Source organism: Elgaria multicarinata, chromosome 9 (assembly GCF_023053635.1).
Source record: "Elgaria multicarinata webbii isolate HBS135686 ecotype San Diego chromosome 9, rElgMul1.1.pri, whole genome shotgun sequence".
Taxonomy (NCBI): domain Eukaryota; kingdom Metazoa; phylum Chordata; class Lepidosauria; order Squamata; family Anguidae; genus Elgaria; species Elgaria multicarinata.
The window spans coordinates 37,823,039-37,847,913 of NC_086179.1; the positions used below are offsets into that span (position 1 = coordinate 37,823,039).

At 45.1% G+C, this 24,875-nt stretch overlaps 1 protein-coding gene across 1 annotated transcript in view; it reads right to left on the reverse strand.

Annotated features, from left to right (window-relative positions):
- Positions 1–14,999: 14,999 nt before the first annotated feature.
- SHISA8 (shisa family member 8) overlaps positions 15,000–24,875 on the reverse strand; it is a 39,280-nt gene continuing 29,404 nt past the window's right edge. The window contains exons 2-4 of the mRNA XM_063133615.1: positions 21,228–21,355; positions 17,251–17,400; positions 15,000–16,388 (exon numbers count right to left, since the gene is read on the reverse strand). Coding sequence (XP_062989685.1) covers positions 16,015–16,388; positions 17,251–17,400; positions 21,228–21,355 — 652 coding nt within the window. The 3' untranslated portion in view covers positions 15,000–16,014. The remainder of the gene's footprint in view (positions 16,389–17,250; positions 17,401–21,227; positions 21,356–24,875) is intronic.

The window sequence follows — 24,875 nt, forward strand, 5'->3', positions numbered from 1 at the left end:
AGTAAATATATAGATATGCACACATGCCACAAATTATACACTGAAAGATCAAGGTGAAAATATATGCAGATACTGATAGAATGCTGGATATGAATAACTCGTATACCTAAGCTGGAGCATTAAATACGAGCAATTCATAGAACATGTACAATTCATAAAATGCTATTGTTTATTTGTGAAAACTCTATACTTCTTAATATAATCCCTTAGTAGGTCCCATATATCCAACACATACATTAGATATAATGAAGTTCAACGTTATTTTAAGGGTTTATTTTTAAGGGCATTGTACTGGGTTTATACTGAAAGCCTCATTGTACAGCAGTTAAGGTGGGACTTTTTGCTTCTTGAATTATGCTTATGTAGATGAGAACTACATAAGGAAACCACCCTAATGTTCCATGTACTTCAGACATTTTTATACAACTTGTTTATTTATGATTCTTTTGTCTCCCAATCTATCCCCAATCTGACTTTTTCAGTGGCTTTTTGATTCTCTTCAGCACAAGGGTACTTGAAAAGGTTTAGTATATTTCAATGGATTTCCCTCCCAAACTGGGCTGCACTCTCCCACCCTCACATCACTGGAGTAAGGGAAACTTGGCCCTACCTGTTATTCCAGTTCTTGGTGATGCTGGGGTGGGCCATTCTACTCCTCCCCTGTGCCCTGCCTCCCGCCCCATTGTATATAAATTAAAGAGCATGTTGGGAAGCCTGTATATAAGAGAGGTGGGTTTAGATAACTGGAGTCCCCATTCCTATTCCTCTTTAGCTTTCTCTTTGCTGTTCCATGTTTTTGTTGATTTCTGGTAATGTTCTACGTTTGAGATCAGTTTCCAGCTTTCTTGGCAAAGATAGTGGAATTCAGGGTTATTCCCAGGCTCTAGGTATGGTCTGGAAGATGAGGAGAAGAAACTCCTTCTCCCCTTGGTGCCATTCTGCAACATGGCCAAGGAGGTGGTACCAATGGTGGAGATTTCCCCAACCCCAGCATCACCAAGGATAGGAATTCACAGACCAGCACACAATAGAAGGGACAAACAGTTTTGTATTTTACTTTCTCTCGACCAGCAGAGGGCAGAAGTAACTAAGCGAAGTGGTTATTCTCCTACATTGAATTGAGCCCCATTTCACCATTCTTAGATTGGAGGTCTTGGCTAGGTAGTTTGGGTTTTCATACTACAATTTGAATTAGCACATAGGCTACTTCAGGTAGGCCATGCACATCTTCGTACAGGTTGGCATCTCTGCACAAATAACGCTTGCCACAATTCATTTGGTCCCGTCCTGGCTTGTCATGTTCTAGTGCTCTGCTTCTTGTCTTATCTCTCTCTATTAATATGTGTATGCATTTCCTCCTCCCTGAATTGTGGGCTTATGTTCTTTCGGTACTTTAAATAAAATGTAAAGACATCACTCAGAATATGTGTACTTAGGGTGCAACCCCATGCATTTTAGACAGAAGAAACTTCTACAACTCTCAGCATTCTCCAGCAAGCACTGCTGTTTGGAGAATGCTAGGAATTGCAGGATATTTTTTTCTGCCTAAACATACATAGGATTGCACCTTTATTTGGAAAAACAGACACACACACACCAAAAAAGTAAAAAAGAAAAGAAAAAGGAGGCACAGAAAAAGGTTAAAACAGCTGTGTTGGATAGCACAGAACCTAGGATTGGTGAAGTCAACAATCCCTGTGGTTTTAAATAGAAAATGAAAAACACAAACGTGCCTGCTAGTAGGGATCGTTGCATAGGGTAGATATATACAAAATCTGTTGTAAAACTTAAAACAAGAGCAAAAGCAACAATCATGGGGCCAGAAAGGGACAACCTGGGTGTTTTGGACTGGGTGACATAAGGGACCACAAGGCAAGATTTAGTGAGGATGAGCTCCTTTTGCATGGAAAAACCAAGGAAGTGGAACATTAAGACAGTTTCTGCTTGTAGGCTTCCCATAGGCATCTGGTTGTCCCCTGTATGAACTGATTGCTGGACTAATAAGCTTTTAGTCTGATCCAGCATGGATCTTCTTAAGTTTTGAATCAGTTTTAGGATGAGCAATGAGTTATTGGTGGGCTTGTTTAGGTGTATATCGCACACAAAAAGGAGTTGGATTGTCCCCCAATGGCCACAATCTACTTCAGAATTTTAAGCCCAATGGGTTGGATCCACTTTTGTGGGAATGGGCTGGTGAAAGTCCACTCCCCATAGCCCTCCATTTCCTCCTAAATGCTACACAGAGGATTGTGGGACCCTGCTGAATGTGGTGTGGTGCAGGGGAAAGGGGGAAATTCCTAAAATTCAGGGGAGGCAACTTCTGTGAGTGAAGCTGGACTCCCAATTTTCATGGAGCCCCATTTCCCTCCTGCACCACTCAGGGTCCCACAATCCTCTGTGTAATGTTTTCACAGGGGAGAGGCTACTGTGGGGAGGAGGGGGAAGAGAAGGCGGCTTCCGGCAGGGAAGTCTGCTTCCACCAGCTCATAAGCCTAAATCTGTACCCATACAATTGATTTTGAGCATTTCTACATGAGGACAGGGCTGCTGTATCTTTAACAGTTGCATAGAAAAGAGAATTTCATCAGGTGTCATTTGTATGTATGGAGAACCTGGTGAAACCCCCTCTTCATCACAACAGTTAAAGGTGCAGGAGTTATACTAGAGTGACCAGATTTAAAAGAGGGCAGGGCACCTACAGCTTTAACTGTTGTGATGAAGAGGAAATTTCACCAGTTTCCCCATATATACCAATTACACCTGCTGAAATTTCCTTTTCAATACAACTATTAAAGATACAGGAGCCCTGTCCTCCTTTTCATATGGTCACCCCATACATGAGGTTTTTATCTCACACCTTTTCTTGGGCTTCTGCTTCCCGATTCTTTGCAGGATTGAGATCGATTCTTTTACATGTGCCTTTTCTCTCTTTTTCTATATTTCATTATACAACCACTAGATGGTGCTGTGGTATAACAGAGTTGCACAATTACATGGTGCTTTTTAATGGGTTTTCTAAATAATAGCAGACTTCCATTGTTAGTGGGGAAAGCGATAATGGTTGTTAAGTTGCCCAAAGGACTTGCAAAGTACCATAAGTGAGGAATCATGAGTGCACAATAAAAGCCTCCAGTAGAAATCTGTAATGTAGGTCGAAAACTGGTGATATGATTGTGAGTATAGGTGGAAAAGGTCTAATCTAAAATGCTTGTCATTTGCTTAGGCCAATTCCTTCAATTAATGCAAGCTTTAAAACTAATCACTAATATTGAAATACAATGTGTTTTCCTCTCTCCCTTCTTACTGGGTGGCAAAAAATGTCAGTGAACTTTAAAACTTGCCACTTTATAACTTGTATTGCTTGTGCAGCACCTTTGACCTTCCAACCCAGAGATGGCTGGATTTCTGTGGCAAAAGAGGAACTTAACCCCCTTCCCCACCCTCCCCACGCATTCTCTACAGCAGGAATGGGCAACTTTTTCAGGGCTGAGGTGAGGAGGGACATATTCCGGTGTGGGAAACTTGTCAGGACTACAAACTGCTGACAGTGGGCAAGTCCATTTACAGATGGCGACACCCATTTCCCCCCTCCCAGTCATTCATTCATCTCTCTTCTGTTTATTCATACTTACCTACACACACACAGCTCCTCCCCACCCCCATCCCAGTGATCCCCAATGCTGCTATTGGGCCAAAGCTCAGTGGTAGAGCTCATGCTTTGCATGCAGAAGGGCCCAAGTTTGATCCCTGTTATTTCCAGGTAGGGCAGGAAAATCTCCTGTCTGAAACCCTAGAAAACACAAAAAAGGAGAATAATCTATACACAACTTTATTGTAGAAAAGCCTGACTCATTTCGGCCCCTTGCTTCTTATTAGGCCTTCAAGGGGCTGTAACAATACATATATCAAATACAAATGAGACAACACAGATTGTGCTTTTCTAATTATATCTTCTTTAGTTCTGTTATATAAAATCCAAATGAGACAACACAGAATACACACACACACACACACACACACACACACACACACACACTGTGTTGTCTCATTCATATTTGATATATGTATTGTTACAGCCCCTTGAAGAAGGCCTAATAAAAAGCAAGGGGCGAAATGTGTTGGGCTTTTCTACAATAAATTTGTTAATAGCATTCCGAGGCCGTTCACTCTTTTTGTGTTCATATTGGATGCTCGCTCGTATTGAAACCCTGGAAAACCATTGCTGCCAGTCACTATCGACAAAACTGGGCTAGGTGGACCAGTGATCTGATTCAGTCTAAGGCAGATTCCAATGTTTCTAAGAAGCAGCTTGGAAGGGGCAACCGTGGCTGCATCAGGATTGCTGGAGGGGGAAAGTTAAAGCTGCTTTGAATTGCCCTGCCGCCCCACCTCACTTCCCCTGATTCCCATGCAACCCGCTCTCTCTGGAAGCACAATCCAGTTAGGCAGAGAGACTCCTTCTTTGCAGGGCCTGTTGCTGTTCTTCTCTCAAAGATGAACTCTCCCGTGGGATTCCCAGCTTAAGATGTTAGAATGAGGCCATCTTGCTGGGGGCATCTGCAGTGTTCTGGCGTTCTCTTCTTATGGGGCCAGTGCTTTGTGTGAAGGTGGCACTTGTGAATAACGAGGTGGAACGAGGCGCTTATAATATTGCCTTTAAGGCAACCTCTGTTGCTGACAGGTCTGAACGGGGCATCGGTGGAGGGAGGGAGGGGGAGGATGGATACCTCTTCAGACCTGTGCGAGTGAAGTCATGCCAGGGCAGCTGATATATCCAAGCAATGTCTAGTAGCACTAGATGAAAAGATACGAGAGTCTGATAATTCAAGGCGTCTTTCGGGACGCTGATACAGTTTCCTAAGAAGCTATTATTGTCTAAAGCCAAATTAGTTCCACACTCTTTGCCCCTTTTGTAAGCTGTGTCCGAGAAGCTATTTTCTCTCAAAGGCAGCCTCATGGGGCCTTTTGGGGCATTTGCCCTGCCAGCAGCAGGCAGCGCCATCACCAGGCAGGAAGTGTGTGTGTGAGGCAGGAAGCTTTGTGCCCTCCAGGCATCATGGCCATGGGCAGAAGTTGTATTCTCTCTCATCAGTGGAGGCTGGTGGCTCTGATGTCAGTGGGGCAGTGAATCTTTTCTGGGTTTCAGTCAGAGCAATAGAGGAGCTATCCAAGGTGCTGAACCCCACCAAAATAGGTTCAGCACCATGGACAGCTCTTTTAGAGTTCTGACTGGAACCCAGAGCTGGTTCACTGCCTCACTGACATCAGAAGCACCAGCCTCCCTTGGGTCTCATACTACTGGAATGGGGGCGGGGATTCAGAACAGGCAAAAGGAAGCACTTCTTCACATGGCCCAGAGTTAATCCATGGGATGTGCTGCAGCTAGGTCTGGTGATAAGGGTATCAATGGCTGCACATCAAAATAGCTTTACCACGGTAGCTTTATGCTTCCTCTGTATGTCAGGCTGGGTTTCAGGTTTGAAAGGGCTGGCAGGGCAGAAGCCAGGACCTGTGCTAAAAGGAGACACATGGGGCTCGGCAGCTTGGTGGCGGCGGCGGCCATCTTCTTTCCCTCCAGTGCTTCTGGAATCGGCCCCTGATGCTTTGTTGCTATCTAGTGAGCACGTGAGGTACTGGTTTCCCCCTATTTAGCATTCATCTTGAGTATTGTGTCCAGTTCTGGGCACCACACTTCAAGGAGGATGCAGACAAGCTGGAGGGGGTTCAGAGGAGGGCAACCAGGTTGATCAGGGGTCTGGAAACAAAGCCCTATGAGGAGAGACTGAAAGAACTGGGCATTTTTAGCCTTGAGAAGAGAAGACTAGGGAGACATAAGAGCACTTGTCAAGAAATTGTAAGGTGGTCACACAGAGGAGGGCCAGGATCTCTTCCCGATCATCCCAGAGTGCAGGACACGGAATAACGGGCTCAAGTTACAGGAAGCCAGGTTCCGGCTGGACATCAGGAAAAACTTCCTGACTGTTAGAGCAGTACAACAATGGAACCAGTTACCTAGGGAGGTGGTGGGCTCTCCCACACTAGAGGCATTCAAGAGGGAGCTGGACAATCATCTGTCAGGGACGCTTTAAGGTGGATTCCTGCATTGAGCAGGGGGTTGGACTTGATGGTCTTATAGGTCCCTTCCAACTCTTCTATTCTATGATTCTATGAACAGGCCTGAAGACATTTGGGGGTTTGGGTGGGGGGAAGTTGGTGGCTACTTCCAATTTTAAACATTTAAAATGCTCGTGTCAGCTTCAGTGGGCCCTTAGTAGCCCTGCTGGGCCACAACATTTGCCTGACCAAGCTGACTGCTGATGCCAAACCTGTTGGCAAGCAACAGTGGGCCAGAGCTTTTGCCATCATGTTCTGCTTGTGGGCTTCCTGTAGGCATCTGGTTCACCATCTTGGAAAACAAGATGCTGATTCATCTGATCTTCTTATATTCTCCTAACACATGAATCTCTTTGTTTATACATATGTGTTTCTCTGTTTAGGCCAAGTTGTGTACCCTTTCTCCTTTCTATACCAACACAATGAAAACAAGAAAATTATGGAATGCTTGTTGGCCTTGCTATTTTTGGAAAGAGCTAGTGATGTGATCTACTTTGGAAATGGCTCCCAGGCATCTGGTCTCTAATCAGAGATGTGAGGCGATTCAAAGGGGACTGCTGGCCCTTGAGCTCAGAGCAGAACCCTGATGTCTCTTGACTGTACTTGGCTAGAAGAGGCAAATCACTTTTTTGTTTCCAAGGATACTGTTGAGGAGTCAGATCTACACCAAGCAGGATATAACACTTCGAAAACGGTTTGAAAACCGTATACGGAAAGTGTCCTGGGCCCCAACAGTTGTCAGTGTGCTCCAAAACTGTTATAATGCAGTAGCGCAGATCCTGCCCAAGAGAGGATGCTATAGGCCACAGAAGTGAGGCAATTTGGGGGTGGAGGCAGATGAGCAGGGGTTAGTTTGCTCAATGGGCACAAAGCAAGGTTTCCTTGCAAGTAATCTTTCTCAATGTGCTTCCTGTGTCCTTGAGTGGCCCTCAGGTTGTCACAACGTCTTGCTTCAGTCTTGAACAAAAACACAGAAAAAGGGAAAGAACAACTTGTGTGTTGCTGCTAAACTAGCGGCAGCTGTTTAATTCCCAAGGTTGGAGATCTTTTTGAACCTGCAGGCGACAAAGTCGCTCTCCACACTGCCACTCCACACACATCTATTTGTCCAGCAATCTGTTAAGAGGCTGCTGGCAAAAGTATTTAATATTAATCAGGATGTCTTCTCTCTGTGTGTGCTCCATTTATCACAAGCCAGAGCAAACCAGACTGGCCTCTTCACAGCAGCTGATAAATGTTCCCGCAGTAGCCCAGAGTGAGACCCCTCCATTGAGGAACATGCCTATTATCATCAAGTTCACATGGCAGGCCAGCTGGCAAACATTTTGCTTCTCCAGTGGCTTGGGAGTAGATGGGTTGGATGGGTAGTGCCCAGTTTTGAGATCCCCACCGCCATTCTGTCTGAAGAGTCCATTGCAGAATCGCAGTAAACTGCACAGTAAACTGGGTTTTTCTACATGACATGATTGTTGTGTGCTTGTCATCCCCTACTCATGGTTGTTTAGAGGTTCTTTACGTGATATTGTAGCCCTCTAGTTTTGCTTCTGTGTATAATCAATACTTTCTATGATTGTTTTTTAGAGCAGGGAAAACATGGCATTTAGTTATGAAAGTGAAAGAAAGCGCTATTTCCTTTTGTGAATTGGGTCTATTTTGCTATACCCCAGTGCCACCTAGAGGTTATATAGGGGAAAAGCAGGAAAGGAAATGTGCCTGATGTAGTTCTCAGATCTCAGTTCTGCAATGAAACCAAAAGTAAATACAGCAGATTAACAGCCTCACGTAGAAAAATTCTGAATTTAGATAGCAAAGTGGGTGGTAAAATATATTCTTTGCAGGGTATCTCTCTTTGGGAGCTATATAGCTTAAGGCATTTGGATATGAGGCTGGACAGGTAAGAGCAGCTTCTCCCAACCTCCAAACATGTTCAGTTGCCACTGCCATCATTCCAAGCTAGCATGATAGGAATTGCAGTCCAACACATCTGGAGGGCACCAGATTGGGGAACACTGCCATGCGTTTTTATTCTCCCAGCATTTTAACAGTTTATAAATAAATTTTAACTTGGTGTTTTATATTCGTAATTTTGCATTGCTGCTCTTTTTATCTGGTTGAGCTTTTATATTGTATTTTATATTATGGTTTTATACTGTTGTTTTATATTTTGAATGGTTTTAATTTTTGTGAACCGCCCAGAGAGCCCTGGCTATTGGGCAGTATAGAAATGTAATAAATAAATAAATAAATAAATAGTGGCAAAGACTCTTATTGGTACCTAGAATAATTTATAGTGTGTCTTCTCTGTCAAAGATCTGGAGATAGCATTGGCCTACATGGGGCTGTTCTATTGTATATGTTGATAATGTATATGAAGAGCTTTGGCCACTCTAAAGTGTCAATATTTATTCATGTGTAATTGTGTGTGTGTCTATGTGTCCTTAACCTCATACTGGGTGATGTGAATCATATTATGATGTGCCTGCAGAAAGAGCCACAAGAGCAGACCGCAAACAAGCTGAAAATGTTAAGGGCAGGAGTCCAACATGTTTTATAGACGTCAGTGAATTGCCTCTTTTATCTGCACCGTGAAACTCTTGTGTTATGCAAAGCTTGCTTTGTTAATTTTGGGGTGACCTGGTGGCTTATTATCTAGAGTTCCATTGCCCAAAAGCAAAGCTTGATGTCTCTCTGTCTAAAATAAATACAGCCCATTCTTACCACAGCTGAAGTGAGGGGAGGGGGCTGGACTTCAGTTCGTTCTCTCTCTCTCTCTCTCTCTCTCTCTCTCTCTCTCTCTCTCTCTCTCTCTCTCACACCCACACCCACACCCACACACACCCACACCCACACACACACACACCCACCCCACCATGACAGTCTAGAGCACTTTTTTCATTTGAATAAGGACAACAAATTACAACTTGAAACCTGCGGCCCTTGGCCTAATCTCACGTGTTCCTCTGCAAACGATCAGTTCAGACCTCTGGCAAAAGCAATCTGTCTCTCTCCTAGCAGCCCAGAGGGCAGGAAGAGAGAGAAGGAAGACCCGGGTGGCCCTAGTCACGGCAGGCACGCATGCAGTCCCCATCTGATTACCTCCAAGGCAATGAAACCTTCGAGGCTGAGGCCTTAGAAGGCCTCTGTGCTCTGTATGTGTCTGTGCCTTTCTCACTCTCTTCTCTTCAATCAAGAGCATGCTCTGTTTCACCTAGTCCTAGCCCACACATATTTTTCCCACAGCTAAGAACACCTCTGTCACCCTAATATATGTTTCACATTTATCCCAGTCTTCACTTGATATTTACAAATAATTATCTGCTCCTGTGGTGCTGTGTGTATTTAACTGTAATTCATATGTTCACTTTTTGTTGTATCGTAAGTTTCCTGGTCAGGGCATTGGGCCCTGAAAGGTGGGTTAAATATCTTTAAAATAAACAAATCCGTGCTGTGGGAATTATGCTGTCACCTGTTTCAACTCTGCATTTCCACCAGCCTTTATGTTAGTTTAAAGGCTGGTGGTGATGGTATGGACTGTGATGACAGGGCTTTGCCTCCACAGCTCTTAAGCTGGCTCTGTTTTCAGTACTGGAGCTTAACCCAGAAATATGTAGATTGCTAATATAGAAGAGAATGCCTTTGAGTGCAAAGACTACCAACTACAGCACGGCAAAGCGACTTGTAGCCCTCCAGATGTTTTGGCCTATGACTTCCATCACCCTTCACCTTTGATTATGCTGGCTACAGCAGATGCAAATTGTAGTCCCAAACATCTGGAAGGCCACAAGTTGCCCACCCCTGGACTAGAGGGGGCAGCAGAAAAGGGAAACCTTCCAAGGAAGGTTTTAAGGCAGTGCTCTTGAGACTTTTAACAGTTGCACAGCAGTCAAAAGTTGGACTACTGAAACTCTCGCCTGCCTTGCATTACCATGATGAGAGCGCGTTCCCTGCTGAATTTCTGCCTGCAACACAGTTTTTAACAGGAACTTCCTAAGGGAAAAAGGTGGCAGCTGTGTTAGTCTGTCACAGCCAAAACAACAAAGAGTCTTCTAGCACCTTAAAGGCTACAAATTTACTGCTAGATTCCATGAAAACAAATGGCATAATACATTTGTTAGCCTTTAAGCCGCGAGAAGACTCCTTTTTGTTTGGGGCTGCAACACACTAGTATGGGTCTACCACTTTGGAACCAAACTTCCAGGTAAGTTTCAACCTAGACATCACTTTTCTTAAAAATGAGGCACCCACTGAACACAATATCCTGAAGATGTCTGCCAGGTACACTTTTACCCTCAGGATCCAGGCATTCTCAGACTCATTTTTCCAGTGGGCTTAACATTTTTAAAAAGTATACTAGTTGAATTTCCTTCCATGTAGCAATGACAGATGTATAGTCAATGTTTGTCCAGGGCTAAGCTAGTACATTGATGACAGTCTTTTGACCTGCGCCATTTTTCCAAGTCTTCAGTGGAGGTCACATGTTAGGAAACTGATGAAGTATTGACACTGTGATGAAGCAGTTAGTAATCAGTTTTGTAAACCTACAGGGATAGTCCAAAACATTTTGCTTGCTAAGGTGATGGACAAGATGGTGTCTCCCCTGCAACACAATATTCTATGTTCAGAAGTCAACTGGACTGGCAGGTAACTCAGTAGAGCACAACCTCTACTGCTCCTAAAAGCTTCAGGTTAGCTTAGGGGGGAACACACAGCTCTGTCCTCCAACACCTCACTGCCATTCTCTGCCCTCCAGCATCCACTTCCTGAGGCAGCCACCTCAGCCTGCCTAATGATAGGGCTGGCCCTAATAATGGGGTCCCTTTTATCACCTAGCCTGCACAGAATTATAAGTCTGTTGTTAGAGGTTACTATTTTACATCAGCTAGTTGAGGTGGTTGTTTGAAAGGGCTGCCAATCCTGGCTTCACATCCAAGTAGCAGCCTGTAGGGATATCAGTAGTTTAGTTCAATTTTGTTCTGAGTTACCATGACACAATTGTGGGTGTGGGTGCTTTTGTAATGTTTAGCTTTTCTTTTACATTATTATTATTATTATTATTATTATTATTATTATTATTATTATTATTATTATATCCCACCTTTTGCCCAATACAGGGCCTCAAGGCAACCAATTAACATATACAACTACAGATAGGTGCACATTAATGTTACTATATAAGACCTAAACAAACAGAAGCACACACAATTATGTGGTACAACCAAACCATTGTGCAAAGGAATGGGCCACCGGCCAGAAAGGATAAATGCACTGAATGCCTTCAAAGTGCAGTAGGAAAGCAAGACCCATTTGGAAGTAAGAGAGACGTTATTTGAGGAAATCATTTCCATGTTGCAATATTACACCTATAATCCCTAAAACAGCAGGTTGAAAGGAGATTAGATGGATATTACTCTAGCTCTTCCTGCAGCTGAGTCCTGTTCTCATTTCTGCTCTTATCCATAACTGTACATTTTCCTGTACCATCAATAATAATTCATGTTAGGCAAAGAGCTTTTCTACACGAGGCACTCCTCACTCACTTTAGATGATAGCATTATCCTCCAGGGCTTCTCCCATGCTTTCCCAGCATTTTCACAAGGTTTTTTTTTTGATCGGGGGAAGTCCAGTATTTTTGGGAATGGTGCAATGAAATGCTAGTGTAGTTGCACAATTCCGCTCTATCACAGCATCACATTGAATTTATGTAGTAGAACAAATAGAAAGGTGAAGGAAAACCCTTGGGGAAAAAATGTGTGTTGTTTATTCGTTCAGTCGCTTCCGACTCTTCGTGACTTCATGGACCAGCCCACGCCAGAGCTTTCTGTCAGTTGTCGCCACCCCTAGCTCTCCCAAGGTCAAGTCTGTCACCTCCAGAATATCATCCATCCATCTTGCCCTTGGTCGGCCCCTCTTCCTTTTGCCTTCCACTTTCCCTAGCATCAGCCTCTTCTCCAGGTTATCCTGTCTTCTCATTATGTGGCCAAAGTACTTCAGTTTTGCCTTTAATACCATTCCCTCAAGTGAGCAGTCTGGCTTTATTTCCTGGAGTATGGACTGGTTTGATCTTCTTGCAGTCCAAGGCACTCTCAGAATTTTCCTCCAACACCACAGTTCAGAAGCATCTATCTTCCTTCGTTCAGCTTTCCTTATGGTCCAGCTCTCGCAGCCATAGGTTACTACGGGGAATACCATTGCTTTAACTATGCGGACCTTTGTTGTCAGTGTAGTGTGTCTGCTCTTAACTATTTTATCAAGATTTGTCATTGCTCTCCTCCCAAGAAGTAAACGTCTTCTGATTTCCTGGCTGCAGTCAGCGTCTGCAGTAATCTTTGCGCCCAGAAATACAAAGTCTGTCACTGCCTCCACGTTTTCTCCCTCTATTTGCCAGTTATCAATCAAACTGGTTGCCATAATCTTGGTTTTTTTGAGGTTTAACTGCAACCCAGCTTTTGCGCTTTCTTCTTTCACCTTTGTCATAAGGCTCCTCAGCTCCTCCTCGCTTTCAGCCATCAAAGTGGTGTCATCTGCATATCTGAGATTGTTAATGTTTCTTCCTGCGATTTTAACTCCAGCCTTGGATTCATCCAGCCCAGCACATTGCATGATGGGTTCTGCATACAGAGGATCAAATGTCCAAGATGGTGTCTCCCCGCTCCCAGAAGCAGAAGCCATGGTAAAGTGGCCCAAAGAGTCAGCCCTGAGCTTCAGCAGTCAGCACCACTTCCATTGACAGAAGGATCCCTGGAGACTTGTTGCGATACACCCACAAAAGAGAGATAGCTCATTCACTTGAAATCCATTCATTGTCCAACAAAAAACACATGCTCTGTGTGAACCAAGCTCTGTTAATTTCTGTGTCATTATCTGTTTTGTTTGGAAACAGAAGGGGGATCTCTGATGATGCATTTCTGTGTTTGGCAATCTCCTACTGTGTGAGGCAGTAAGACTATTAGCAAAGTGGAGCCTGTTTGCAATGGGAGCATGGAGCAGCACTAGGATGAAGAACAGAAAACAAGTAGTGGCCCAATTTAAATGCACATGCTGTTGCTTTAGTCAGTGGATGTCTGAAATAAATATCTTTCTAGGTGGAATTTTGCTAGTTGCACCACATAAAAAGTCAGCATTTGTATATGCTAATAGGTAGAGCTAGATTTTTTTTTTAAAGAGGAAGAAGAGAAGGAGAAAGAGGTGACGATGCATCAGAGCATGACTACAATCCCAGTTGCATATCAAGCAAGTGCTGGAGCCTGTTTTATTATAGTCTTTCTCAACCTGGCACCCTCCAGATGAGTAGGACTGCAACTCTCATAATTCCTGGCCAGCATAGTTGGGGAAGGCTGCACTAGACCATAGGTAGGCAACGTGGTACACTCCAGATGTTTAGTACTACAACTCCCATAATGCCTGACTATTGACCATATTGGCTGGGAGTAATGGGAGTTGCAGTTCAGCACATCTGGAGGGAGCCAGGTTGGGTGAGTCTGTTTTATCTGGTTCCTGTTGGACCCCAGAATCACAAGAAGGACTCCATGAGCCTTTCTATATGAGGAATTCTTCACTCATGGTTCCTCACTCATGGTAGTTTGCAGGTACTTTATGCAACATTATTATCCTCCAGGGCCTCTCCTGTTCATTACAACCATTAGAGCGGATTTTTTTTTTCTAATGAGAAAAATCTGGTAATTCTGTGAACGGCAGCTTGAAACCCTCATGTATTTGTGCAGTTCCATTATACCACAGTGCCACCTAGTGGTTATATATTGGAACATATAGAAAGGCAGACAAAGAAGACCCCTGGGAAAAAACACATGTAGAGGAGTCATTCTTAATTCCACAAAGAATCTGAAAGCCTAAATCTTAGTAAAATGGCAGGTTACCTCATATAGAAATGCTCCAGGATGTAGGACTAGCCTTAAGGATGGGCAAGCTGAGTACTTGCCCAGGGTACCAAGCTGAAGTGGGTACTTAGATGGATTTGGTGCATTCTTGTTTGTTGTGTATACTGATCTAGGGCAAAGGAAAGCAGTAAATGTTAACTTTCTCCCCACCGCCCCCGCCAAGTTTCATAGGTTGTTCACTATAAAAATGAACTTCTATAAAAACGAACTATCAATTAGCTTTAAAGTATGTTCTTGTTTCAATTTCCACTTTAATGTCATTTGTTCTAGATAAAAATCAGCAGAACACAGCTTCACTTTGAGACATTACCAAGCGCTATAAAGGACCATAGGAAATAATAGATAATAATAGAATAAATGGTAAGCAGACCAGGCGATGGGGGGGGGGCAAAGACACTCTTTGCCCTAAGTGTTATTTATCCTAGGGCTGACCCTGTTGCTATGGATTGAACAGGGAAACCTTTGAAGAACCTGCATACTTATTTCCCACTAAGCACTTTTCTACACAACACATTTATCGTGCACTCATGATTCCTCACTCATCATTGTTTACAGGTTCTTTAGATGATGTCATGACCCTCCAGTTCTGCTTCTGTTTTTTAAGAGCACTATCCCAGGTTTGTTCTTTTTAGAGCGGGAAAAGTGGGGTATTACTTTTGATGGTGAAAGAAAATGGTTTTCCCTACTTGTGTGTTTGTGCTATTTTGCTACAGCACAGCGCCACCTAGACGTTATGTAGCAGAAAAGCAGGAAAGGAAAAGCTCTTTGTGTAGAGCTCAGATCTCAATTCTGCAATGGAACCGAAGATTAACAGCCCTGTGTAGAAAAGCCTTGGGAAATTCAAGTCTCCTGCTCTTGTGCTGAAACACCGACCCCCTCACTTTGGTTCTTTTGGCATTAGACCAAGCCCTTATTAGGGAAGTTGACTTTTAAACATGTTTTCCCCATCCCCTGAAGAAGGCTCCATGTCACTAGTGAGGTATACAGATTGAACAAACACGCATTCACACAACCACACACCATTCATGGCAGTGTCCTCAGAACCTTCATGCCAGGCGTCCAACACCAGCCTCTCTCACAATTGGGTGGGGAAAATCCCCCCATGGAGCAATGCCTCAGATTTGCTCAACCCACTTTTGCCTTGTTTTATGTACGGCCCACAATAGTTGTTCTCTGACCAGTGGTAGGCAAGACATGTCAGTAGCAGAGAAGATTTATATGGAACAAGAAACATTAACAAGAGGCTTTAAATCAAGAAGTTTGCTGGAGGAGTAAAAAGGATCAAGCTAAGCATGAAGGGAACTGTGTATATTTTTTTTCTTCCAGCCCTTGGCAGTTCCCCTATTAAACAACAGTTTGTTTCTGTTTTATTGTTGCGTGTCCCCCCCACCCCAACCCTCTTTTCAAAAAATGGCTTAACCACAGGGAAAGTCATTGGAGGAATATAATACAGGGCAAATGTTCAAACACGATGTACTGGTTATTTATTGCAACAGTTTGTCTCCTCTTTTGTCTCACCATTGATGGCCTTTCCTTGCTGGGGGTGGGGCGGGGGGTGGTAAAGGAAGATACATATTTCCCCCCTCCCTCTGTGATGCACCTCCGTACTGAACGGTAGTGGAGTTCTCCTCTACGTTTCCTGATGATGCCGACCATTCTGGTGCGAATGCGGTGATGTGATGAAGAGGTGAAGTAGAAACAACAGTCGTGCATCAAGTCACGGGGCAACATGCCTGCCGGTTTCACCATGCATGCTGGCCAAGTTCTGTCAAGGATGCAAAAAACAAGAGGGCCACACCGAACGGGAAGTTCTGTTGGGAGCCGCGGATGGCCCAGCAGTGCTGGTGGCCCTTCTTCCTTCCTTTCCGCTGTCCTCGCTCCCTCACAGAACCTAGCGCTGGCAGGATGGAGAGGCTAGTAACTCTGTCCCAGCTTAGCAAGGCAGACCTCGCCTCACAGGCTGCTTGACTAAGGGGAGGACACAAGAAAGAGAGGAGGGACCACCCTAGACAGTGACCTCTGTCTTGCTGTTGGTGGAAAAGGGCCTCTGCTGCTGGACATAGTGGGTGGGCGTTTGGCTGAAGACTTCGGGCAGCTTCTCGATGCTGAACTGACGTTTGGTGGTGTAGGCCTGTCGCCGCAGGTCGGGGTGGCTGTGATCCCAGCTGCCTTTGAAGGCAGGGCTGCTCGCCAGGGTGTGGGCGTTGGTTTTCATCACTTTGGCCTTTTGTCCGGGTGTCGCCAAGCCAATCAGGGCACAGCCATCCTGGAAAGGTGGAATGTCTTTCTGATGTAGCGTCAAAGGAGGGAAGGACAGAGTGCCTGATGGCGGCATGTCCACCATGGGGAACCTCTTGTAGAATTCCTCAGGAGCGCTTTCTGGAGGGGAATAATAATAATAATAATAATAATAATAATAATAATAATAATAATGTTAATAATGTTCACACATGGTGCAAATATTTGTAGAAGGGAGGTCTATACCTCCATAACTATACGTATGTAGGCCTCGATGAGATCTGGAACCCTAGTTGTGTGGGATTCTGGATTGTGTGGAGACCTATGTGCATAGTTATATGTGCATAAGCCACCCTTCTATGGACATTTGGACCATCTATGCAAGTGTTACGGCAGGCTAAATGGCACAGTTCAGTTCCCCACTTGCGTAATTAGATAAGGCAATTTTTGAATGCCTGAACAGGCTGACATCCACCATAAAAATTAAACACACAACTAGCAAACATGTACATTTTGTACAGTTTAAATACAAATTATACAAAGAGTGAGGAAAAACCCACTCCTAGAAATGTGTAATGGGGTGATTAATACGTGTTAAAGGGCACCTAGTCCATGTTAGATTATTTTTGTGAACAGCTCTTAGTCATCTGCTCTGTATTCTACACCCCCGCTGCAGTTGGACTAAGAGACACACTATATTTGCCCCCTGCTCAAGCCTTTTTCATCTCTCCCAAATTGCTCCATGTTTAGCCCCGGCTGGTGTTTTTCTTTCCCTGTTATCACTGTTGTTTCCTTTCCTTCCCGTCTCATCCAGTCCCCTCTAGTATTAGTGAAACTCAGCAGCTACTATCCAGCACAGTGGCATGTTAACCACGACGTGGCGATGTCATCCTGTAGACTGCAACACGGGTGGGTGTGAATGCAGGGAGATACAGCCCTGTATTTGGCCAGTGCATTCCAACTTCGCCTCCCTCAGCAGGGAATCACACGCAGTGGCACCTACCTACTGCCTTAAGAGTTGCGTACTTGGCATAGTCTGGTGCCTGGTGCGGCATGGTGCTTGCCATCTGCAGCCGGTTGTTGTGTGAATGTGACAGCCCAACCTGTGGGACGGTGGACGAGTTGATGATGGCATTGTTCAAGTGGTTCTTGTCTGGAAGCATAAAGAGGTGGCAGGAGGAGACTTAATACAATCAAGCCCAACTTCTTAAAAGCTCCAAAGTGAGGACTCTCTTTTGACTTGACCCCCACCCCAGCAATTCTCTCTGTGTGTGTATGTTTATTTATTTATTGCATTTTTATACCACCCAATAGCCGAAGCTCCCTGGGGATATCTTTTAATACATATCATAGAATCATAGAATAGTAGAGTTGGAAGGGGCCTATAAGACCATCGAGTCCAACCCCCTGGTCAATGCAGGAATCCACCTTAAAGCATACCTGACAGATGGTTGTCCAGCTGCCTCTTGAATGCCTCTAGTGTGGGAGAGCCCACAACCTTCCTAGGTATCTCCTCATTTACAAAACCACAGTGCAGAGGTAATGTTAAAAAACCTGTAATAGTTAAATTACTTCACCTGGAACTGCAGTGATGTGCTCAGATCCATAGGTGTGTGCAAGGGGTGTGCTGGGTGTGCCCAGGCACATCCTAATGTATCAATAAGTGCTGAATTGAGGGGGCTATTGAGTAGGGATCTGGAGGGAGATCCAGACGCAGCAGGAACAGTCCTCCAGCTGCCCTCTGGTGCCCTCTGGTCGTGCCGAAGAACCGATGCCTTTAGAGAGCACCATTGCTCCCAGCAGCAGGAGTGAAAAGGAATTGCTCTGCTGGGAGCCTCTGTCAGGAGCCACGCTTCAAAGAGGCCAGGAGGAAGAGGAACCCCAAGGGCTAATATCGCCTTGTAAGCCCCTCCTCCGGCCAATGTCACCACAAAACCCCACCCATGCTGGGGCTTGAGGAGTGTCTCCTCATTCCCCTCCCCCCACCTGCAACAGCCCTCCCATGGTCAGGCAAGTCAGGATTCGAGCATCAGTGTCTACAGTGTTTAATAAATGAATGAATCAAAATAATGTCCTTTATGATTGAGAATTCAATAAATGTTCACCTTTAAAAACCAATTAAACCGATCCCTGGGTACACACCCTAATGAAATGTGCTGCGCATGCCTGTTCTCAGATCCCAAACCATTTGGTAGCTTTTGTGAAGTGAGCTGGAAGATCTCACTCCTCTTTCAAGTGGACCCACGTTTTGAAGGTATTTTCTTGGTTACGGTACAAAACATCCCACCAAGGAAGCTGACAGGGATGCTGTAGTTGCTTCCTGCAATGTAGATTCTGCATTAAGCAGCAGGCTGGAGTAGAACACCCTTTCCTTCTCTACGATTCTATGATTCTATGTAACCTGAGTCTGGGCTGTACCACTGTGTCTGGGCTGAAAAGGTACACATTGCCCCAAAGAGGAAAAACATCACACCTGGGGGGGGGGGGAAGGGGAGGGGAGGGAACTCAAATGTGCAAAATAAAAAATAATTTTAAAAATGCCTGTGCTAATTTATATGCATCGGTGCAAATTTAAAAAGAATTACTGTAATTTAAATAGAAGCACAGTACATCTCACCAGAGTGGGGACGACTGTGACCAGATATGACTTATGTGCTTTCTTCTTGGTCTGCTGTCCCTGTGCTAACTGTTGATGGGCAACGTCAAGGCGCCTGCATCGTGAATAGCAGGCAGAGGGAGGAAGGGTTCTAACTGGGACCATGTGGGACAAAGGATTAAAGCCCCACCTCTCTCTGTCACAGTCCAGGTCCAGTCCTGCCCTGTGCCAGCATTTTGCTAATGAAAAATCAACCACATGAGACCAAAATGTCATGTCTAATTTGGCTCTAAGATATCAGTTTTAGCAAGCAACCAGAGTCCCTCTTCTGGAATCCTTGTGTGCACCTGACCTGTTTTTCTCTTGCAAAATGTTCTGAGATTCCTTACAATGCAGGATAGCAGACCGCCTTTGGAACGCAGGAAGCGCCGCGCAACTTCTTGGTTGGTTTGCTCGTCTGGCAGCCCCGGTTCCCACCCCTCCACCTGCTGCTGGCTAATCTCTTGACAGCAGAACCTTTAAGGCAGGATTTATGTCTTTACAAAGCAGGCAGGGGAAGATATCCCAGTCCTAATTAGGGATTTGGAGCACCACTCCGTGAGACGTAAATAATAATGATCCTGGCGGTGGCCTGTGTGCGCATCGCTCAGACTTCGTTCTCCGAGCCCTGCAGCGAGTGACACTCATCAGCTCTTCCTTCAGTTAGACAATGTTCAAAGGTGATGGGGAGGGGCAGAGAGAGAGGAGATCTGTATTTAAACTGGGACAAGTATCATGGGCAAACGAGAGAGGAGGAGACAGCACACGCGCTCTGCCCAAAGGCAGAACTGAGTCACAGTACAAAGGAAACAGGAGGACTGGCAGGAAACCTTCCCTTCCTCCATAGAACAGAAATCAGAGCAGAGATGGCCGCTTGGCTGCCAACCCAATCCCCCCCCCCCACCGCACACACAATTGCTAGCAAGGCAGAGACTTTGGGCACGAAATGTTTGAGGGAAGTGCATGTGTGTTTCTGCGGAAGTCCTGTCCTCGCCTAGTCACATGGCAACAGTGAGATAGTTTTCCACTAGCAAGTGGTGTTCCCCTTACAAAGTACCAGAACAGACTTTGCCAGGGTTCACACATCTACGTTATGACTGGCTGCATCTCTCTGCATCTCTCTGCAGCAGCCCCTGTTTCCCAAGAGCAGCAGAGATGGAAATGATCCAGCAAAAGGGCCACTGCTGCCAGCAGTCCCCTTTACAAAGGACTCATCAACATCCCGTTGATCAGTGGAGGCTGGTGGCCCCACTGACACCGGAGCCACCAGCCTCCAAACAGATCTGTTCGTCATAGGCTTGATAACCATCTGCAGAGGGGGAGCTTGGAAGAGAGGAAGCTGCCTGTTTTCCAGCCCTACCTGGAGATGCCGGGGAATCAAACCTGGGACCTTTTGCATGCAAAGCAGGAGCTCTGCCCCTGAGCCATGGCCCCTCCCTCTGTCAGTCTGTTGCAGCCAAAAAGAAAGAAAGAAAGAAAGAAAACCCACTTTGTGGCGCCTTAAAGTCTAACAAACTGATTGGGGCAGAAGGGGACTCCAGGACTAGCAGCGCTTGTGCCGTAATTCTTTAAGTTGCCCCTCGAGGCTCTGTGGATTTGATCAGTGTTATTGTACGGTGTTATTGACAGGGATGCATTGGTCGTTTTTGTTTCTCTCTTAACCGCCTTGGGCTTCCTCTGGGAAAGAAAAGTAGGTTGTAAATCTGGAACGGAATATAAAATTAAACAAAAGGAGGGGGAGTTATCTTCTTGCTTTATTGACATCAAATCAGACCCAGACCAAAGGTTTCCCTAAGCCAGCTTGGCCCAGTGGGAGCTGAGGGTCGGAGGTTGCATGATATAGGGTTTTCCCCACCCCACACAATCCATATGTGATCAGGCTTTAGAACTGCCTTTTTGTCAGGCCTGCACACTCGTTCTCTAGATTAAGCGGCTGAATGTTCTCCTGTCTTCCCCCATCAGTCTTAAACAGCCTCCCTCATGATTGATGCCAGTGCCACCCCTTGAAGGATGGTCCTATGCCCTCACCAGCCAGAAAGTGTTCCACCGGTGCAGCCTTTTTCACCCCAGCTGCCCTGAAATACGAGATGCTTTCACTGCTGAATCTTCTTCTGGCACATGGCCATTCAGTGCGCCAGGTCAGGAGCTGGCACCATGGCTATTCATATCGCTCCAAAGCCTACAGCTTGCCTTCAGTGACCCATCCGGATGCTGTGGTTCTCCAGGGAGGTGCTGTCGCCCCACCAAGTTGGTTGTGTGAATTGTCTCTGAGGCTCTAAGACCCTTTCTTGTGTCTAGCGCAAAAGAGAGTGGGTCGGTGCAGAAGGGGAGCGGCATGGTCTTACCTGTGCTATTCCTGGGAGATCCCCGAGAAAGCCCATCGCCAATCTGGACCTGCACGCTGCCAATGTGGCCATCAGGCAAGAGGTCAGACGAGCCACATCCTGGCTGCTTCAGGAGATCTGTGAGTGTCCTAGAAAAGGCAGGGAGAAAACACCATTATGGGGGACGATCCCCAGCCTGTGTTGCTGCAGGTGTCACGTCAACATGGCCATCGGGTGCTTTTGGTCCACACATTTCTTGCCATTTGTGTCTGCTCACCTTTCCAAACCTTTCCAGTGCAACCCAGGGGCACTTGCTTGCTCATTTGTTGCAAAGGCCTCTTTGTTCAAGGGAGAACTTCTGTCTCAGAGATGCTACATTTTCTCAGCACTTAAGCAGTGGAGGCTGGTGGCTCTGAATTCAGTGTAGTGGTGAATCTGCTCTAGGTTTCAGACAGAAGTGTAAAACAGCCATCCAAGGTTTTGAACCTGGTTTTTTTTTTTTTGGGTGGTGGGAATTGGGTTCAGAACCTTGGATAGCTCCTTTGGAGTTCTGGTAGGTTCTGATTCAAACTCAGAGCGGATTTACCGCCCCCCAGCATTGGAGCTACCAGCGTCCACTGAGTGTGGCCATGATATTATTTTTCATGTTCCTACCTGGTCTTCCCTATTTTTGCAATTATTTACCATACAATTGAGGTATTGGGGTTTATTGAGCACTCAGAGCCCTCCAACCATTTTAGGGACGTATCCTCACAATGTATATTAAAAGGGTCAGGAGAACAGGCAGTGGCCTTGTACAGCCAGGCTATGAGTCCATCGTTCCTTTAGCACTATCTGCTGCGTCTGACAGTGGCTCTCCTCCAGCTTTGCTAGCTTAAACTTGCAAAGCACGTGGTCTTCCTTAAACATGAAATGAAGGGAGCTGCGGAAGAGCCTGCGAAGGAAATGATGGCAATGGGCATGAGAAATGTTAAAGTCAGAGTAAGATAAATCCCTGAAGAATATATCAAGAGGGATACTTCTGCATTAGGACATTTTAATTTTATTTATTTATTACATTTCTATCTCTCCCCCCCCCCCCCCAAATAGCTGACGCTGAAAGTAGCTTAAAGGCAAACTGCCTTGGAATTGCCTATCTCTTTTCACAATCCCTTTTATAACTTCGGCGTGGAATGTTAAGTAACGTCATGTTGGGAGCATCTATAATCTGTTCCACATTTGCATTTGAAACACGAGGAACATTTCCGTGATTCCCAGGAGCTCCTCGGCCGATGCACGTCCGCTAATGATAGCGCTTCTCCACAGCCTGTTTTCTCACAAATAGATCTGTCTTCATGCAGATTAGCACAGAAACCAGCCGGATGGCATTAGCGCCCTGGTGTGTGATTCCTGAGCAAGGAGGACAATTGCAGTGGCTTTAACACATGACTATTTCTCACTCACACTAGAGGTCAAGCTGAATTATACTGCAACCTATGATACTCAGAGAGTGATGCGCTTTCCTAAAGTGGGGTGAGTGATGGCTAATAAATATTAGGAGTGGCACCATGACCTTGCTAAACCCACTTTGTGCCTTGATGGGTTGGGGATTGAACATCAACATCGTTGGGAGGGAGACAGTGTGCTGTAGTGGTGAACCTATTGGACCACATTCTGACCACATTCTGTCTCCACTCAGCCACAGAAGCTCACTGGATGACTTTGGGCCAGTCACTGACTCTCAGCCTAACTTACCTCACAGTTGTGAGGATGAAATGGAGAGGAGGAGGATCATGTATGCTGCTTTGGGCTCCTTGAAAGAAAGGTGAGATATAAATTTAATGAACAAACCAGCTTGCCATTTATGAGCTCAATACTCATATACTGTAGGTTGACAATTGGATTGACGGGAACGAGGCAGATTGATTTCCTAATCCAAATCCCCCTTTTAATGGATAAAATAATAATAATAATAATAATAATAATAATAATAATAATAATAATAATAATTTCTTACCCACCTCTCCCTCTGGATTGAGGCAGGGAACAACATTGAATACAAAAATATAAAATACATAAAACTGATTAAAAACATAAAACCAATACATTATTAAAATCTTTAAATCTTTTCCGACATTGTACAATTTAACTGGGTAGGCCTGCCGGAAGAGATCCATCTTTATAGCTTTTTTAAATTCAGAAAGACTGTTAAGTTGGTGAATCACTCCTGGCAAGCCATTCCACAGTCTGGGAGCAGCAGAAGAGAAGGTCCTCTGGGTAACAGTTGTCAGCCTAGTTTTTGCTGGCTGAAGTAAATTCTTCCCAGAGGACCTGAGTGTGCAGGGCGGATTGTACAGGAGAAGGTGATCCCGCAGGTAAACTGGACCCAAACCATGTAGGGCGCTAAAGGTAATAACCAACACTTTATACTTCGCCCAGAAACTAATTGGCAGCCAATGAAGAGATTTGAAAGTTGGTGCAATATGGTCACTCCTAGGTGTACTGGTGACCAACCTGGCTGCCATATTTTGAACTACTGAAGTTTCCAAACTAGGCACAAAGGTAGCCCTATGTAGCGTGCATTGCAGAAGTTGAACCTCAAAATTACCAGTGTGTGCACTACCATCCTTAGGTCTTCCAACTCTAGGAAGGGGCGCAGCTGGCATATCAGCCGAAGCTGATAGTAGGCACCCCTGGCTGTCACATCTATCTGGGCTGTCATTTGGAGCGGCAGATCCAGAAGTACCCCCAAGCTGTGGATGCAGTCTTTCAGGGGGAGTGTAGCCCCATCCAGAACTGGTTGACATGCCTCCAAACCCAGATTCGGGCCTTTGATAGTAAGCGCCTTTGTCTTGTTTCCTTCTTCAGGACTGTTAATATATACTGACCCAGTTCCCAAAATCAGTGCAGCTCATCTTGGCTTATTTAAGCCAGGATAAGCTGTGGTGCCCTTATGTGCCATCCTGAAAATTCAAGCTGCAATTATAGCTTGTTGCATTGTCCAAAGCTGTTGAAGTTGGGTTGTGTGAGAGTTAAACAACCTCGCAGAACCCATGGCCTGTTTTAGCATTATGTGGCAGCACTGAAAGAACTAGAAGTGATCTTGAGCATGCAACATTCTTGGATCTGTTTCTCTCTTTGAATTCAAGACTGTCTTTTGCTAAGATAGAATCAAGATTAAAAGGAAACTGGAACACTGGGCTGAAACCAACGAGAAGAAATTTGCCAGTGATAAATGTAAAGCCTGCATTTAGGCACAAAAATAAAACATTAAAATCAAAGGCACAAGGATTGGATGAGCGAGACCTTATTTGGGAGCAGTACATGTGAAAGGGCATCTTAATTGATCCTAAGCTGAACATGAACCAACAGTGTGACACAACTACTTAAAAGCTAACACAATCATGAGATGGTGAAATAATAGGCAGCTGGACAAGCATCTTTCGGGGATGCTTTAGGGTGGATTCCTGCATTGAGCAGGGGGTTGGACTCGATGGCCTTGTAGGCCCCTTTCCAACTCTGCTATTCTATGATTCTATGAATAGTTCCATTCCATTCTGCACTGGTGAGACTGTATCTGGAATGCTGTGCCCATTTCTGGGTGCCACATTTTAAAAAGGACATTGACAACACAGAGCATGTCCGGAGAAGGGCAAATAGGATGGTGAAGGTCCGGAATCCATGTCTTAT